The 16,207-nt window shown below is 54.4% G+C and overlaps 1 protein-coding gene across 1 annotated transcript; it reads right to left on the bottom strand.

Annotated features, from left to right (window-relative positions):
- Positions 1–1,124: 1,124 nt before the first annotated feature.
- Positions 1,125–5,955, bottom strand: LOC135578694 (T-cell activation Rho GTPase-activating protein-like). The gene is made up of 10 exons (XM_065054354.1): positions 5,369–5,955; positions 5,210–5,274; positions 4,785–4,960; positions 4,390–4,551; positions 4,107–4,216; positions 3,606–3,801; positions 3,229–3,378; positions 2,910–2,965; positions 2,678–2,823; positions 1,125–1,913 (listed from the first exon to the last, which is right to left on the bottom strand). The coding sequence occupies exons 1-9, from the start codon at positions 5,398–5,400 to the stop codon at positions 2,688–2,690; spliced, it is 1,083 nt and encodes a 360-aa protein (XP_064910426.1). The 5' UTR covers positions 5,401–5,955; the 3' UTR covers positions 1,125–1,913; positions 2,678–2,687.
- Positions 5,956–16,207: the final 10,252 nt, after the last annotated feature.

Here is a 16,207-nt window from a genome sequence, read left to right on the forward strand (position 1 = left end):
CTCCACTCAAACTGTATTAGAACGTGTCTTCTCAGGAAGAACAGAAACCCACCCTTGCCATGCAATTCTTAAGGTACTAGCCAGATTTTAAAAGTCCTCGGTCAAGAGCAGCGTTCCTCAGTGGATGTCGTACCTAACCACAGGTATTAAATACCTTGGATTTTGCATTATCAAATTTGAGTTTCAAAACGAAGAGCTAAATTTTAAGTTTTCTCCAAAGGAAGACCCTTCATGTTCTCACAATGTCACAAACATTTCTCCAGTCGCAACATCTAAGCTGTAACAGGACATAAGAGCCTGAGGCTGGAGCAGCTCATCTGGATCGACTGGGCTGCTCTAGGCGGCTTCCAAACAGGTATTCAACAGCAAGAACTGGTATTTACTAATAACAGCAGGAAAAAGAGCGGCACTACCCTGCGGGCATATGCAACAAGTGTCTTGTAATTCAGTAACAAAGAGACACGGTCTCTTGCAAAGCCATCTCATGGAAACCGTTACACTAAGACCAGCTAATGACTGTCTCCCTGTTTACAGAGGCTTCATTGGGCCCTTCTTGCTGCCCGTACTCCATCTTTTCTGTAGTGATAAACAGCCACAGCTTTCCTGTTATATTTACATGTTCATAGGCACAGTTTTAGAAATTCACTAAAACCAACAAGACCACCACTATCGCTGATTAGAATACCACAATGTTTAGTTATTCATAGCAATGTATAGAACGCTCCATGATAATTTTTTCTTTTATAAAGATGTTGATTACATTTCAAAAGAAAGCGGCACAGGAAGCATCTTCTTGGCATTCTCAGGTTTATTGTACTGTTATTAATTTCGGGTGGAAAGGAGGGAACGTATTGATGAACATCTCCAAGTTCAACGTTAAGTCTGTAAGAGATCAAGTGGCAGAATCAAGGTGATTCGTTCTAAAACCTCTCTGAAACTTGCTAAATCTTTAGTTACAGAAACTTTCTGGAATGTACCAAACAAAAGAGGAGGTAGAAATGAGGAATCACTGGAAATCGGTAACTCGCAACTGGCTAAAGTAATACATTCCTTTGTTTAAACTGGGCTTTGCCTGAGTGAGCAGAACGTCGCATTGGACTGTGCAGTGAGAGAACAACCACAACAGGTTAAGTCGTGCCCTGACGCAGCAGCAAGTCTTCTTCCTTTGGCACCTCGCGGGGCCACGGTCCCCTCACAGCTGCAGCCAGGGCTCACATCCGCGCCGGACACCCTGCTCAGCAGGACTGAGGCTCGCACAGCTGGATCCTGCCTCAGTCGCTCGGTCGCCAGGTTTTCTTGCTTGGCAGTGGATTCTTGCAGCTCCTTCAGACAGGCCCTCATCTTGTGCAGCCGCAGACGTTGTTGACAGCAGGGCTGTTCTCCAGACATTTGTTGGGAGCTTGTGCAGTTCAGCCAAATGTACCTACCTACCTACCGACCTGACTCACCAACTCTCTGGCCCTATCGGCTCAAAAGCCTGTGGGAAAATTTTGGAAACTCGCAAACCCGTAAGTGAACCAAAAGTGCACTCAGTACACAGCTACCTACACTAGAAACTAACAAACAAACAAAATAACGAACTTGCTAACTAACTCACAAACAAACAAACAAACAAACTCTCTTGCCCTACTGGCTCAAAAACCTATGGGAAAATTTTGGAAACTTGCAAACCCGTATGTGAAAAAAAAGTGCACTCAGTACACAGCTACCTACACTAGAAACTAACTAACTAACTAACTTGCTAAGTAACTAACCAACAAACAAACTAACTAACCTCCTAAGTAACAAACCAACAAACAAACTAACTAACAAACTAACTAACTTGCTAACCAACAAACTAACTAAAACAAACTCTGGACCGTCCGGCCGAGCCAACGTGAGGGTGGCAACACGAGGGCGACTTCCTCTTCAACCTGCCTTGAGAAAGAGGGGGGGAAAAGACAGGCATTAAGTACAAGGCTGAGAGGAAAACAAGCAAGTCGTGCTTTGCCGGGATAGGCAATCCCCATCCACAGTTCTCCTCTGCAGGATTCCTTAGGGCTGAGTATTAGGCTTTGGTGGTTTGCTATGAAAGATTTAGATTGTGCGAGCTTGAGGAGGCTTGAGCGGACACAGGGGCTTTTGACTCAACTGCCGTACAAATCTATGCTTCGAGGGCCAGGCCTGGGTACAGCTGCAGTAAGAACAGAGAGTAAAACCGAACCAGAGTAAAGGAAGGAGGAACCAAGACAAAGACCAAGACAAGCACAAAGACAAAGGCAAGAGGAAGAACTGTTTTACAATGAACGCGGTGAAATGCTGGCACAGGTTGCCCAGAGAGGTGGTAGATGCCCCATCCCTGGAAACATTCAGGGCCAGGCTGGACGGGGCTCTGAGTAACCCGATCTCATTGAAGATGTCCCTGCTGATTGCGGGGAGGTTGGATTAGGTGAAGGTCCCTTCCAACTCAAACTCTTCTTTGATTCTAGGGTTCTAAGTGCCAAATGAAAACCGCCAGCGCTGGAGTGCTCTTTGCCTCCAGACATGCCCCTTCTCCCAAGAGAAGGTGAATGCCTCCTCTCTGGGGCCGTCTCTGGGCACCACAGAAATATTTCCTAGACTCAGAGCAGCATGACAATTGGAAAGAGGGAGAGCAGGCTCTTTCACACACCAGGGCTCCTTGTTCCTCTCGCCCCACCTGGCTTGGCTCAGTCGCCCGCTCCTGAGCTCCCTGGCTCCAGGCTCCTCCTGCGCTTGCTGGGCTGCGCATCGCTCTCCTCTTCGCGCGGGAGCTTTCTCTTCCGGGGGGAAGGATTTCCCCCCTCCCGCGAAGAGCCTGGCAAGCTTTCCATCCAAAAGGATTGTTAGGCAGGTAAAGCCATGACAAACAGGAATCAATTCTACTCTAAATCGCAGCTAGCTCACATTACCTGCTCTGCCCAGAGGAGCTGTGCTGGCCTTCGCTTTCTGCAGCGGCTGCAGGCACCTGCAATGGAAACGCAGAAGATGAGCCCTGCCCGTTTTCCAGCTCAGCTCTAAAAGGCAGATCCCTTGGATGGCTTTGCTCAGCCCAGCTGTGCCACTTCTGCTGGGGTCACTGCACAAAGAGTGATGGCCAACCTGCATCAGCCTCACTCTGCACTCGTGCAAAGCTGCAGGTGGGTGGATGAACTTGCTCGTCCCTGCAGCGGCAATCCCACCTTCTGAGGGGGGAGGCATTCTCTCACGCTGCTTGTGGACCTCACCTACCTCGGCGCTTTCCGCCTCTGCTCCTGCTGCCGGCGACTCCTCGGCCCCTTCAGCGGCGAGCCCAGCCCCCTCTTCCTCCTCCTCCCGCTCCTCCTCGGCCTCAAAGAGTTCCTCCCGGTGGTTGATGAGGAACTCTACCAGCTGGGTCACCTGCACACAGCAAACCATTGGTTTCCAACGCGCTGGCTGCAAGTGGCTCCAACAGCCCTTCCCGCTCCTCATCCTGCCTTGCGCACAGAAAGCTGCAGCTGTGCGGCTGCTCTTCCCAGCAGCTCCCCTGCCAGCATTGGCTGAAGACAGGAGGCAGCCAGGAACCTCTGAAGAGCAAAGCTGGCGTGGGCCTGGAAGGCTGCAGCGGGCTGGGAAGCGCAGCGTACCTTGGCTGTCGCCTGCACCAGCGTGTCCAGAGGGAGCGTGTCCTCCTCTGGTGGGCCGAGGAGGTTGGGCCCCACGCAGATGGCCAGGTTGCTGGCTGTCATCTTGCTGACGGTGGCGTTGCTGCTGATGTTCTGCAGCAGCCGCAGCAAGGTGTTGAGGAGGAGGAGGTTGGCCTCGGGTAACTTTCGGGCCACCCTGCGGGAACAGGAACGCAACGTTCAGAGATGAAGCAGGCGTTGTCAAGACAGGTGTCCCATGCTGATGTCAGCCAAGCCCACCCCAGGGAAGGCTCCTTGGCCAAGCCGGCTCTACAGCAGAGGGGCTGCCTTCCCTGAGATATTGCCACCTCCCTCCCTGCCTGCCCTTCTGGCCAGAGTCCCTTTGCACAAGGAGCCAGCCCCAATGCCTGCATCTTTTTCAGGCAGGCTGTGGCTTTGCAGGCAAGTGCCGCCCGGCTCTGCCAGTCCCTGCGGAGCAGCCAGGCTGCTGGCCACACTTACTCTTTCAGCCCCACCAGCCTCTCCTCCCTGCTGCTCTTCTGCAGGGCGGCCATCCACTGCTGGTAGAGCTCCGCCACCAGGAGCTTGGAGGGGATCTTGCGCAGGAAGTCCTGCAATGCCAAGGGCTGCGCGTCAGGCTGTGAGCGCTGCTGCCGGGAGCACGGGCAGCAGCCCCAGCACGCTGGGTGCCGAGCAGCTCCCGGCTCTGGGCTCCTGCTCGGGCAGCTGCCCGTCAGCAGCGCCAGAGCCGGGAGCTGCCGGACTCCAGGTCAGCAGGGCTCACCTTCAAGATGACGGCCAGGACGTGCACCGGCTGGCTTGCCAGGTGGACCTCGGTCCCGCTGTCCAGGGCCTCCCTGATCTCCCGGGAGGCACGCTCGCTGGCCGCCAGCCGGAAGATCCCCTCCGTGGATGGCCCCTGTTCGTGTAGCAGAGCCAGCAGGTCCTGCAGGGGAGAGAGGAGGACGTTGCTGGGCTGGAGACATGCCTTGGGAGAGGCCAGGCTTCCTCAGGGGCAGGAGTGAGTGTGGATGGGGCTGAAGAGAGGGCTGGCTGGAGTTGGGTGACGTGGAGAGGAGCGCGCTTTGTCCCCAGGACTCATCTGGGATGCCTGCCATGGGGACAGCGCCTCTCCAGAGGAGCCAGCAGGATGGGGACCCCCTGGCCAGGCTTGCTTACCTGCATGGGCTGGGGCAGCATGCCGTCCTGGCTGCAGAGATCCGCCAGGGGCCGGCCAAAGAGAAGCCCCGTGCGGGCAGAGCCCGACGGCCCCGGTGCCTCTGCAGCCGCCGAGGTCCCTGGCCGCACAAAGCGCCAGGGCAGCCACCTCCTCCTCCTGCTGCGGGCGCCACCGTCTGCCAAGGAGAAGAGAGCAAAGAGAGGTGGAGCAGAAGCGCCTGGCCAGCGCTCCTGGACCCTGGAGCGCACGGGAGAAGTGTCCTTTGGCAACGAGGGATCCCGAGGGCTCAGGTCTCTCCTGCCGCAGAGTAACGGGGACAGACGTGCCCTGCGGGAAGGGCAGCAGCAGCCCCAGTGCAGCCTGAGTGCCCGTCCGCAAGAGGAGGAGGGAAGGGCCGTCCTGCCCTAGTCTTCTCCAAACTCACCAGCCACCTGGCCACTTCCACCGTTGGGCATGCGTGGGTGCTGGGGCTCAGGCTCAGGCTCGTCCCTGCGGAGCAGACGGCGTCGGGCATGAGAAAATCGGCTGCTGCATGGTCCGGCTGTTCTGGGGTGTCCCCGAGCCGTGCGTGGGGGGAGCCTACCTGGAGCCGCGGCAGCAATTCACCTGGCCCATGGCCACGGAACCAAGAGCTGCCTCGCGTTGGGCACGCTTGCGGGGCACGAGGGGGTGGCCAGACGCGTGGAAAAATCTGGCGGAGAGCGCCCCAGTGCCGTCCCAGTGGTGCAGGGCAAGAGCTTGGCTCTCACCCCTGGCACTCCGAGTTGGCACAGAAGCGTTGCCGGGACAGCGCCGGGTCAACACACCCCAACATTCTGAGCGCAGTGGTGGGGGAGGGGCAGCGGGGGCTCTCCCCACTATGCCCGTGTCTCTCTCGCCCTGGGAGCCCGGACCCGGGCACAGCACTTCAGGCCTGGCCTCAGCAGCGCCGAGCAGAGGGGAAGGGTCCCCTCCCTCCAGCTGCTGGCAAGGCTTTGCCCCGTGCAGCCCAGGGCACCACTGGCTGCCGCCTTGGGCCAAGGCCACCTCGCTGGCTCCTGCTCAACTTGCCGTCCACCGGGGGCCCAGGACCTTTTGTGCCACGCTCTTTGCCAGCACCTTTGCCAAGCTGCTTTGGGTCACGAGTCTGGGTGCACGTGTCCCAGGATGCTTCATGCCCATAGCATTGCCAGACATTTCTCCTCATTTCCTAGGCAAGAACTCACCAGTGCTATCATCCTGGCTGGCTGATTGCTAATAGACACCCACAATGAACCTTCTTTGTTTGCCAGCCCCTAATCCACACTCACAGGCTCTCAACTACATCACCCCAAGTCAAACCTCTCCCTTACATACCCTGCGACTCCCCCGACCTCACCTGCCCTGTCTGTCCCTCCTCAACAGCCCGAGCACTCTCTTACCATTCTGCACCAGGGACAGGAAAGCTTGTGTGCAGGACTTCCAGCTTCACAAGAGAGCATGGTCGCCTGAAGTATGACGTAAATACGGCATTGGCATGGAAGCGTGAGCGATTGCTTACAAAAAATAGATGTTTTTCCTCAGTCTGGTGACACACGGCAGCTGACAGCACATGAGCTTTTCATAAGAATCTCTCCAAAGCCCTTCCATTTCTCCCCGGATATTCCAAAGGCACCTGAGTTGCATTTGGACAGGGACAGCCGTAGCCCGCTCCACGAGGCTCTGCAAACAAAACAGGGCTCTTTCCCGTGGCACATGCCAGCTGACTCCTGGAGATCTAGGCTGGGAACTCCACTAGCCACCGTTGACATACGATGGAGTAGTAGTTTTTGAGAAGCAGCCAGAGGTGCTGAGGCCACCCACTCCAATACCAGACACCAAATTGGGCATTCAGCTCCTCCCAATTTACAGAGCTCTACTGCAGCTTTGCATGTGAAATAATTGCCAAGATCCCATTCTAGGTAGCAGAGGAAGGACTTATTCCTACTGTCCTTAAGCAGACATCTTTAGGACACCTTTAGACTTAAGGGAGTGTATCGACTAAGGCCTCAGTTTGATTTCCTACGCGCAGGCAACTTAATGCCATTTCAGATGCCGTAACGAAACCAGCACCTAGGGATCAGCAGATGTGACGCAGGACCTAGGGATAGTCTGGCCCTTCTGAGGGGACAGCTGGAGGTCAGAGAACATCCCCTCTAGAATCTCAGACCATTCCCAAACCATGCCCAGGGAGAGGCTCTGTCATCAAGCCCTTGCTGCCCGCTCACTCTAACGGGCTTTGTGGAAACCAAGTCCCAACACTGTGACACCCAAGTCACAGTGAACCGAACCCCACCCTGGTTGTCGTTCCCTCTTCTGCCGAGGAGGTTTGTGTCCTGTATCCCCATAGCTGAGACCCAGTGGGAGCATTCTCCGCACATTTTGGGTAGCTTGTGCAGTTAAGAGCAAATATTGGGGGCTAAGGAACGCGCTTTGGTGGTGTTGTTCTTGTTGTTTATTTTTTTACTGTGTCTTGTTCTAACCATCTCCATTTGGCAAGATTCAAAAAACACAATGGACTTAGTGAAAGAAGCTTTTGACCTTTGAAGAAAGGATGTGTCTCATGTCTGCTTCCTGCAAAGAAACACTCCTTTATTGAAGAAAAGGTATTAATATATAACATATCTACATACTACAAGACATCGGCCAAAGTGAAGAGCCATTTTTAAAGTAGTCGTGAAACAGCAAATACATCGCTCCACCCATCGCTCCTGCTTTCCATTTAATACCTGAGTGAGTTTCACAGGCAGCGTCTGGTCAACCAACATGCTGAAAGCAACAGGTTGTGCCCACAGCAAAGCGCCTGACCGCAGCTAATTCATCGTGCCCTACCCATTTACCACTGACAGAATTTCAAAAGCGCCAAGCAAGCCACTGCTCTTTGTGTGCTGTCGAGCACCAGCACAGTTTAAGATGAAGAATCTCCCCTTTTCACATCACCTTTCAGATTACGTCTTTTCATTCTATCACGAAGCAAGTCTCTCTCTAGTAAATACATTTTGATACAACAAATCTGCCCATGGAATACAAGGTTTCTCTATGTAACCATCATATTTCTGTAAGCTGCATTACAGGCTGTTCATCGCCTGTGTCTCACTGTTTCCTATCTTCCATGAAAACCTCTCTAAGTTGGCCTTGGAGGTTCTTCAGGACTTCTGCTTTGATGTCTTCTCCAGGTTTGGTTCCTTTTGGCTTTTATAAGGCTCAAAGCAAGTGGCTCCTGAGCACTGTCGTGCTGAGAAGTGACGGGACTGTGATACAGCTCACACGCAATAGTTCTGTCACCGTTCCAGACTACCTGACTGAGCAAACAGGGAAAAGCGCGCAGCTGGCTTGAGTGATGCAGCTCCGCATGCACGTTCCTTCTAATGCAGTAAGAAGGGCATAAAGCAGCAGCGTTTCAGGAGGGTCAAATGCCTCACCCATTTCCTTGTGTGTTCATGAGAGACGGAGATCATCTCAGTGCTCGCTACCCGTTTTCTCCAACGTGCAGGAAATGCCCTCAAATGCCCATTTTATTACCTCTTCCGCCAAGGAGGTTTGTGTCCTGGATCCCCGTAGCTGAGACCTAGTGGGAGCATTCTCCGCACGTTTTGGCTAGCTTGTGCAGTGAAGAGCAAATATGGGGGCTAAGGAACGCGCTTTGTTTTATTTTTTACTGTGTCTTGTTCTAACCGTCTCCATTTGGCAAACTTCAAGAAACACTAATTTAAACATTTAAATATGGAAAGCACCTCAGTGCTTGCTGCCCGTTTCCTCCAGCCTGCAGGAAATGCCTTCAAATGGCCATTTCGTTACCTGTGTCCTTAGCGGAAATTCTTGCAGCTCAACACGTGCCTTCTGCAGCATGTGCAACTGTGTAGAAGTATTTGTCACGTCATATGAGCAAGACGTATTCGAAGATGGTCAGAATTTAAAATGCCTTCTTTTGAAAGGATGTACACAGGATACAGAGCTTTATCTTCTAGACATTGGTCACCTACTAAAGGGCCCGGGCTGCATTTGTGGAGCGTGTTAGGGGAAGAACATAATACTGGTTTATGGCAAAGGCATTTTTTTAGCTGCTAGGGTGTATACTGCATGTAAGTCAGCTCACCTTGCTGACTCCTGGTCAACTTGGTGTGCACCAGGACCCCCAGGACATATTTGGCCAAGTTGCTTTCCAGAAGCCTGGTCAAGCTGCTTTGGATCACAAGTCCCAAAGTGCGCATGTGTCCCGGGATGCTTCACGCAATGTCAGTCCTATATATTTACCCTCAAAACAGGGAAACAATGCTAGTCTCTGTTCACGAATGTGGAAAGGTGGCACAAACATACCTAGTGACCCTCCACAGAGAAAGAATAGGGGAGAAAAGGAAACAAAGCCCCAGCTCTCCACTCAAACCGTATTAGAATATGTCTTCTCGGGAAGAACAGAAACCCATCCTTGCCATGCAATTCTTAAGGTACTAGCCAGATTTTAAAAGTCCTCGGTCAAGAGCAGCGTTCCTCAGTGGATGTCGTACCTAACCACAGGTATTAAATACCTTGGATTTTGCATTATCAAATTTGAGTTTCAAAACGAAGAGCTAAATTTTAAGTTTTCTCCAAAGGAAGACCCTTCATGTTCCCACAATGTCACAAACATTTCTCCAGTCGCAACATCTAAGCTGTAACAGGACATAAGAGCCTGAGGCTGGAGCAGCTCATCTGGATCGACTGGGCTGCTCTAGGCGGCTTCCAAACAGGTATTCAACAGCAAGAACTGGTATTTACTAATAACAGCAGGAAAAAGAGCGGCACTACCCTGCGGGCATATGCAACAAGTGTCTTGTAATTCAGTAACAAAGAGACACGGTCTCTTGCAAAGCCATCTCATGGAAACCGTTACACTAAGACCAGCTAATGACTGTCTCCCTGTTTACAGAGGCTTCATTGGGCCCTTCTTGCTGCCCGTACTCCATCTTTTCTGTAGTGATAAACAGCCACAGCTTTCCTGTTATATTTACATGTTCATAGGCACAGTTTTAGAAATTCACTAAAACCAACAAGACCACCACTATCGCTGATTAGAATACCACAATGTTTAGTTATTCATAGCAATGTATAGAACGCTCCATGATAATTTTTTCTTTTATAAAGATGTTGATTACATTTCAAAAGAAAGCAGCACAGGAAGCATCTTCTTGGCATTCTCAGGTTTATTTTACTGTTATTAATTTCGGGTGGAAAGGAGGGAACGTATTGATGAACATCTCCAAGTTCAACGTTAAGTCTGTAAGAGATCAAGTGGCAGAATCAAGGTGATTCGTTCTAAAACCTCTCTGAAACTTGCTAAATCTTTAGTTACAGAAACTTTCTGGAATGTACCAAACAAAAGAGGAGGTAGAAATGAGGAATCACTGGAAATCGGTAACTCGCAACTGGCTAAAGTAATACATTCCTTTGTTTAAACTGGGCTTTGCCTGAGTGAGCAGAACGTCGCATTGGACTGTGCAGTGAGAGAACAACCACAACAGGTAAGTCGTGCCCTGACGCAGCAGCAAGTCTTCTTCCTTTGGCACCTCGCGGGGCCACGGTCCCCTCACAGCTGCAGCCAGGGCTCACATCCGCGCCGGACACCCTGCTCAGCAGGACTGAGGCTCGCACAGCTGGATCCTGCCTCAGTCGCTCGGTCGCCAGGTTTTCTTGCTTGGCAGTGGATTCTTGCAGCTCCTTCAGACAGGCCCTCATCTTGTGCAGCCGCAGACGTTGTTGACAGCAGGGCTGTTCTCCAGACATTTGTTGGGAGCTTGTGCAGTTCAGCCAAATGTACCTACCTACCTACCGACCTGACTCACCAACTCTCTGGCCCTATCGGCTCAAAAGCCTGTGGGAAAATTTTGGAAACTCGCAAACCCGTAAGTGAACCAAAAGTGCACTCAGTACACAGCTACCTACACTAGAAACTAACAAACAAACAAAATAACAAACTTGCTAACTAACTCACAAACAAACAAACAAACAAACTCTCTTGCCCTACTGGCTCAAAAACCTATGGGAAAATTTTGGAAACTTGCAAACCCGTATGTGAAAAAAAAGTGCACTCAGTACACAGCTACCTACACTAGAAACTAACTAACTAACTAACTTGCTAAGTAACTAACCAACAAACAAACTAACTAACCTGCTAAGTAACAAACCAACAAACAAACTAACTAACAAACTAACTAACTTGCTAACCAACAAACTAACTAAAACAAACTCTGGACCGTCCGGCCGAGCCAACGTGAGGGTGGCAACATGAGGGCGACTTCCTCTTCAACCTGCCTTGAGAAAGAGGGGGGGAAAAGACAGGCATTAAGTACAAGGCTGAGAGGAAAACAAGCAAGTCGTGCTTTGCCGGGATAGGCAATCCCCATCCACAGTTCTCCTCTGCAGGATTCCTTAGGGCTGAGTATTAGGCTTTGGTGGTTTGCTATGAAAGATTTAGATTGTGCGAGCTTGAGGAGGCTTGAGCGGACACAGGGGCTTTTGACTCAACTGCCGTACAAATCTATGCTTCGAGGGCCAGGCCTGGGTACAGCTGCAGTAAGAACAGAGAGTAAAACCGAACCAGAGTAAAGGAAGGAGGAACCAAGACAAAGACCAAGACAAGCACAAAGACAAAGGCAAGAGGAAGAACTGTTTTACAATGAACGCGGTGAAATGCTGGCACAGGTTGGCCAGAGAGGTGGTAGATGCCCCATCCCTGGAAACATTCAGGGCCAGGCTGGACGGGGCTCTGAGTAACCCGATCTCATTGAAGATGTCCCTGCTGATTGCGGGGAGGTTGGATTAGGTGACCTTGGAAGGTCCCTTCCAACCCAAACTCTTCTTTGATTCTAGGGTTCTAAGTGCCAAATGAAAACCGCCAGCGCTGGAGTGCTCTTTGCCTCCAGACATGCCCCTTCTCCCAAGGGAAGGTGAACGCCTCCTCTCTGGGGCCGTCTCTGGGCACCACAGAAATATTTCCTAGACTCAGAGCAGCATGACAATTGGAAAGAGGGAGAGCAGGCTCTTTCACACACCAGGGCTCCTTGTTCCTCTCGCCCCACCTGGCTTGGCTCAGTCGCCCGCTCCTGAGCTCCCTGGCTCCAGGCTCCTCCTGCGCTTGCTGGGCTGCGCATCGCTCTCCTCTTCGCGCGGGAGCTTTCTCTTCCGGGGGGAAGGATTTCCCCCCTCCCGCGAAGAGCCTGGCAAGCTTTCCATCCAAAAGGATTGTTAGGCAGGTAAAGCCATGACAAACAGGAATCAATTCTACTCAAAATCGCAGCTAGCTCATGTTACCTGCTCTGCCCAGAGGAGCTGTGCTGGCCTTCGCTTTCTGCAGCGACTGCAGGCACCTGCAATGGAAACGCAGAAGATGAGCCCTGCCCGTTTTCCAGCTCAGCTCTAAAAGGCAGATCCCTTGGATGGCTTTGCTCAGCCCAGCTGTGCCACTTCTGCTGGGGTCACTGCACAAAGAGTGATGGCCAACCTGCATCAGCCTCACTCTGCACTCGTGCAAAGCTGCAGGTGGGTGGATGAACTTGCTCGTCCCTTCAGCGGCAATCCCACCTTCTGAGGGGGGTGGCATTCTCTCACGCTGCTTGTGGACCTCACCAACCTCGGCGCTTTCCGCCTCTGCTCCTGCTGCCGGCGACTCCTCGGCCCCTTCAGCGGCGAGCCCAGCCCCCTCTTCCTCCTCCTCCCGCTCCTCCTCGGCCTCAAAGAGTTCCTCCCGGTGGTTGATGAGGAACTCTACCAGCTGGGTCACCTGCACACAGCAAACCATTGGTTTCCAACGCGCTGGCTGCAAGTGGCTCCAACAGCCCTTCCCGCTCCTCATCCTGCCTTGCGCACAGAAAGCTGCAGCTGTGCGGCTGCTCTTCGCAGCAGCTCCCCTGCCAGCATTGGCTGAAGACAGGAGGCAGCCAGGAACCTCTGAAGAGCAAAGCTGGCGTGGGCCTGGAAGGCTGCAGCGGGCTGGGAAGCGCAGCGTACCTTGGCTGTCGCCTGCACCAGCGTGTCCAGAGGGAGCGTGTCCTCCTCTGGTGGGCCGAGGAGGTTGGGCCCCACGCAGATGGCCAGGTTGCTGGCTGTCATCTTGCTGACGGTGGCGTTGCTGCTGATGTTCTGCAGCAGCCGCAGCAAGGTGTTGAGGAGGAGGAGGTTGGCCTCGGGTAACTTTCGGGCCACCCTGCGGGAACAGGAACGCAACGTTCAGAGATGAAGCAGGCATTGTCAAGACAGGTGTCCCATGCTGATGTCAGCCAAGCCCACCCCAGGGAAGGCTCCTTGGCCAAGCCGGCTCTACAGCAGAGGGGCTGCCTTCCCTGAGATATTGCCACCTCCCTCCCTGCCTGCCCTTCTGGCCAGAGTCCCTTTGCACAAGGAGCCAGCCCCAATGCCTGCATCTTTTTCAGGCAGGCTGTGGCTTTGCAGGCAAGTGCCGCCCGGCTCTGCCAGTCCCTGCGGAGCAGCCAGGCTGCTGGCCACACTTACTCTTTCAGCCCCACCAGCCTCTCCTCCCTGCTGCTCTTCTGCAGGGCGGCCATCCACTGCTGGTAGAGCTCCGCCACCAGGAGCTTGGAGGGGATCTTGCGCAGGAAGTCCTGCAGTGCCAAGGGCTGCGCGTCAGGCTGTGAGCGCTGCTGCCGGGAGCACGGGCAGCAGCCCCAGCACGCTGGGTGCCGAGCAGCTCCCGGCTCTGGGCTCCTGCTCGGGCAGCTGCCCGTCAGCAGCGCCAGAGCCGGGAGCTGCCGGACTCCAGGTCAGCAGGGCTCACCTTCAAGATGACGGCCAGGACGTGCACCGGCTGGCTTGCCAGGTGGACCTCGGTCCCGCTGTCCAGGGCCTCCCTGATCTCCCGGGAGGCACGCTCGCTGGCCGCCAGCCGGAAGATCCCCTCCGTGGATGGCCCCTGTTCGTGTAGCAGAGCCAGCAGGTCCTGCAGGGGAGAGAGGAGGACGTTGCTGGGCTGGAGACATGCCTTGGGAGAGGCCAGGCTTCCTCAGGGGCAGGAGTGAGTGTGGATGGGGCTGAAGAGAGGGCTGGCTGGAGTTGGGTGACGTGGAGAGGAGCGCGCTTTGTCCCCAGGACTCATCTGGGATGCCTGCCATGGGGACAGCGCCTCTCCAGAGGAGCCAGCAGGATGGGGACCCCCTGGCCAGGCTTGCTTACCTGCATGGGCTGGGGCAGCATGCCGTCCTGGCTGCAGAGATCCGCCAGGGGCCGGCCAAAGAGAAGCCCCGTGCGGGCAGAGCCCGACGGCCCCGGTGCCTCTGCAGCCGCCGAGGTCCCTGGCCGCACAAAGCGCCAGGGCAGCCACCTCCTCCTCCTGCTGCGGGCGCCACCGTCTGCCAAGGAGAAGAGAGCAAAGAGAGGTGGAGCAGAAGCGCCTGGCCAGCGCTCCTGGACCCTGGAGCGCACGGGAGAAGTGTCCTTTGGCAACGAGGGATCCCGAGGGCTCAGGTCTCTCCTGCCGCAGACTAACGGGGACAGACGTGCCCTGCGGGAAGGGCAGCAGCAGCCCCAGTGCAGCCTGAGTGCCCGTCCGCAAGAGGAGGAGGGAAGGGCCGTCCTGCCCTAGTCTTCTCCAAACTCACCAGCCACCTGGCCACTTCCACCGTTGGGCATGCATGGGTGCTGGGGCTCAGGCTCAGGCTCGTCCCTGCGGAGCAGACGGCGTCGGGCATGAGAAAATCGGCTGCTGCATGGTCCGGCTGTTCTGGGGTGTCCCCGAGCCGTGCGTGGGGGGAGCCTACCTGGAGCCGCGGCAGCAATTCACCTGGCCCATGGCCACGGAACCAAGAGCTGCCTCGCGTTGGGCACGCTTGCGGGGCGCGAGGGGGTGGCCAGACGCGTGGAAAAATCTGGCGAAGAGCGCCCCAGTGCCGTCCCAGTGGTGCAGGGCAAGAGCTTGGCTCTTACCCCTGGCACTCCGAGTTGGCACAGAAGCGTTGCCGGGACAGCGCCGGGTCAACACACCCCAACATTCTGAGCGCAGTGGTGGGGGAGGGGCAGCGGGGGCTCTCCCCACTATGCCCGTGTCTCTCTCGCCCTGGGAGCCCGGACCCGGGCACAGCACTTCAGGCCTGGCCTCAGCAACGCCGAGCAGAGGGGAAGGGTCCCCTCCCTCCAGCTGCTGGCAAGGCTTTGCCCCGTGCAGCCCAGGGCACCACTGGCTGCCGCCTTGGGCCAAGGCCACCTCGCTGGCTCCTGCTCAACTTGCCGTCCACCGGGGGCCCAGGACCTTTTGTGCCACGCTCTTTGCCAGCACCTTTGCCAAGCTGCTTTGGGTCACGAGTCTGGGTGCACGTGTCCCAGGATGCTTCATGCCCATAGCATTGCCAGACATTTCTCCTCATTTCCTAGGCAAGAACTCACCAGTGCTATCATCCTGGCTGGCTGATTGCTAATAGACACCCACAATGAACCTTTTTGTTTGCCAGCCCCTAATCCTCACTCACAGGCTCTCAACTACATCACCCCCAGCCGTAAGGGCTGCCAAGTCAAACCTCTCCCTTACATACCCTGCGACTCCCCCGACCTCACCTGCCCTGTCTGTCCCTCCTCAACAGCCCGAGCACTTTCTCACCATTCTGCACCAGGGACAGGAAAGCTTGTGTGCAGGACTTCCAGCTTCACAAGAGAGCATGGTCGCCTGAAGTATGACGTAAATACGGCATTGGCATGGAAGCGTGAGCGATTGCTTACAAAAAATAGATGTTTTTCCTCAGTCTGGTGACACACGGCAGCTGACAGCACATGAGCTTTTCATAAGAATCTCTCCAAAGCCCTTCCATTTCTCCCCGGATATTCCAAAGGCACCTGAGTTGCATTTGGACAGGGACAGCCGTAGCCCGCTCCACGAGGCTCTGCAAACAAAACAGGGCTCTTTCCCGTGGCACATGCCAGCTGACTCCTGGAGATCTAGGCTGGGAACTCCACTAGCCACCGTTGACATACGATGGAGTAGTAGTTTTTGAGAAGCAGCCAGAGGTGCTGAGGCCACCCACTCCAATACCAGACACCAAATTGGGCATTCAGCTCCTCCCAATTTACAGAGCTCTACTGCAGCTTTGCATGTGAAATAATTGCCAAGATCCCATTCTAGGTAGCAGAGGAAGGACTTATTCCTACTGTCCTTAAGCAGACATCTTTAGGACACCTTTAGACTTAAGGGAGTGTATCGACTAAGGCCTCAGTTTGATTTCCTACGCGCAGGCAACTTAATGCCATTTCAGATGCCGTAACGAAACCAGCACCTAGGGATCAGCAGATGTGACGCAGGACCTAGGGATAGTCTGGCCCTTCTGAGGGGACAGCTGGAGGTCAGAGAACATCCCCTCTAGAATCTCAGACCATTCCCAAACCATGCCCAGGGAGAGGCTCTGTCATCAAGCCCTTGCTGCCCGCTCACTCTAACGGGCTTTGTGGAAAC

The sequence above is a fragment of the Columba livia genome, chromosome 1 (genome assembly GCF_036013475.1).
Source record: "Columba livia isolate bColLiv1 breed racing homer chromosome 1, bColLiv1.pat.W.v2, whole genome shotgun sequence".
Taxonomy (NCBI): Eukaryota; Metazoa; Chordata; class Aves; order Columbiformes; family Columbidae; genus Columba; species Columba livia.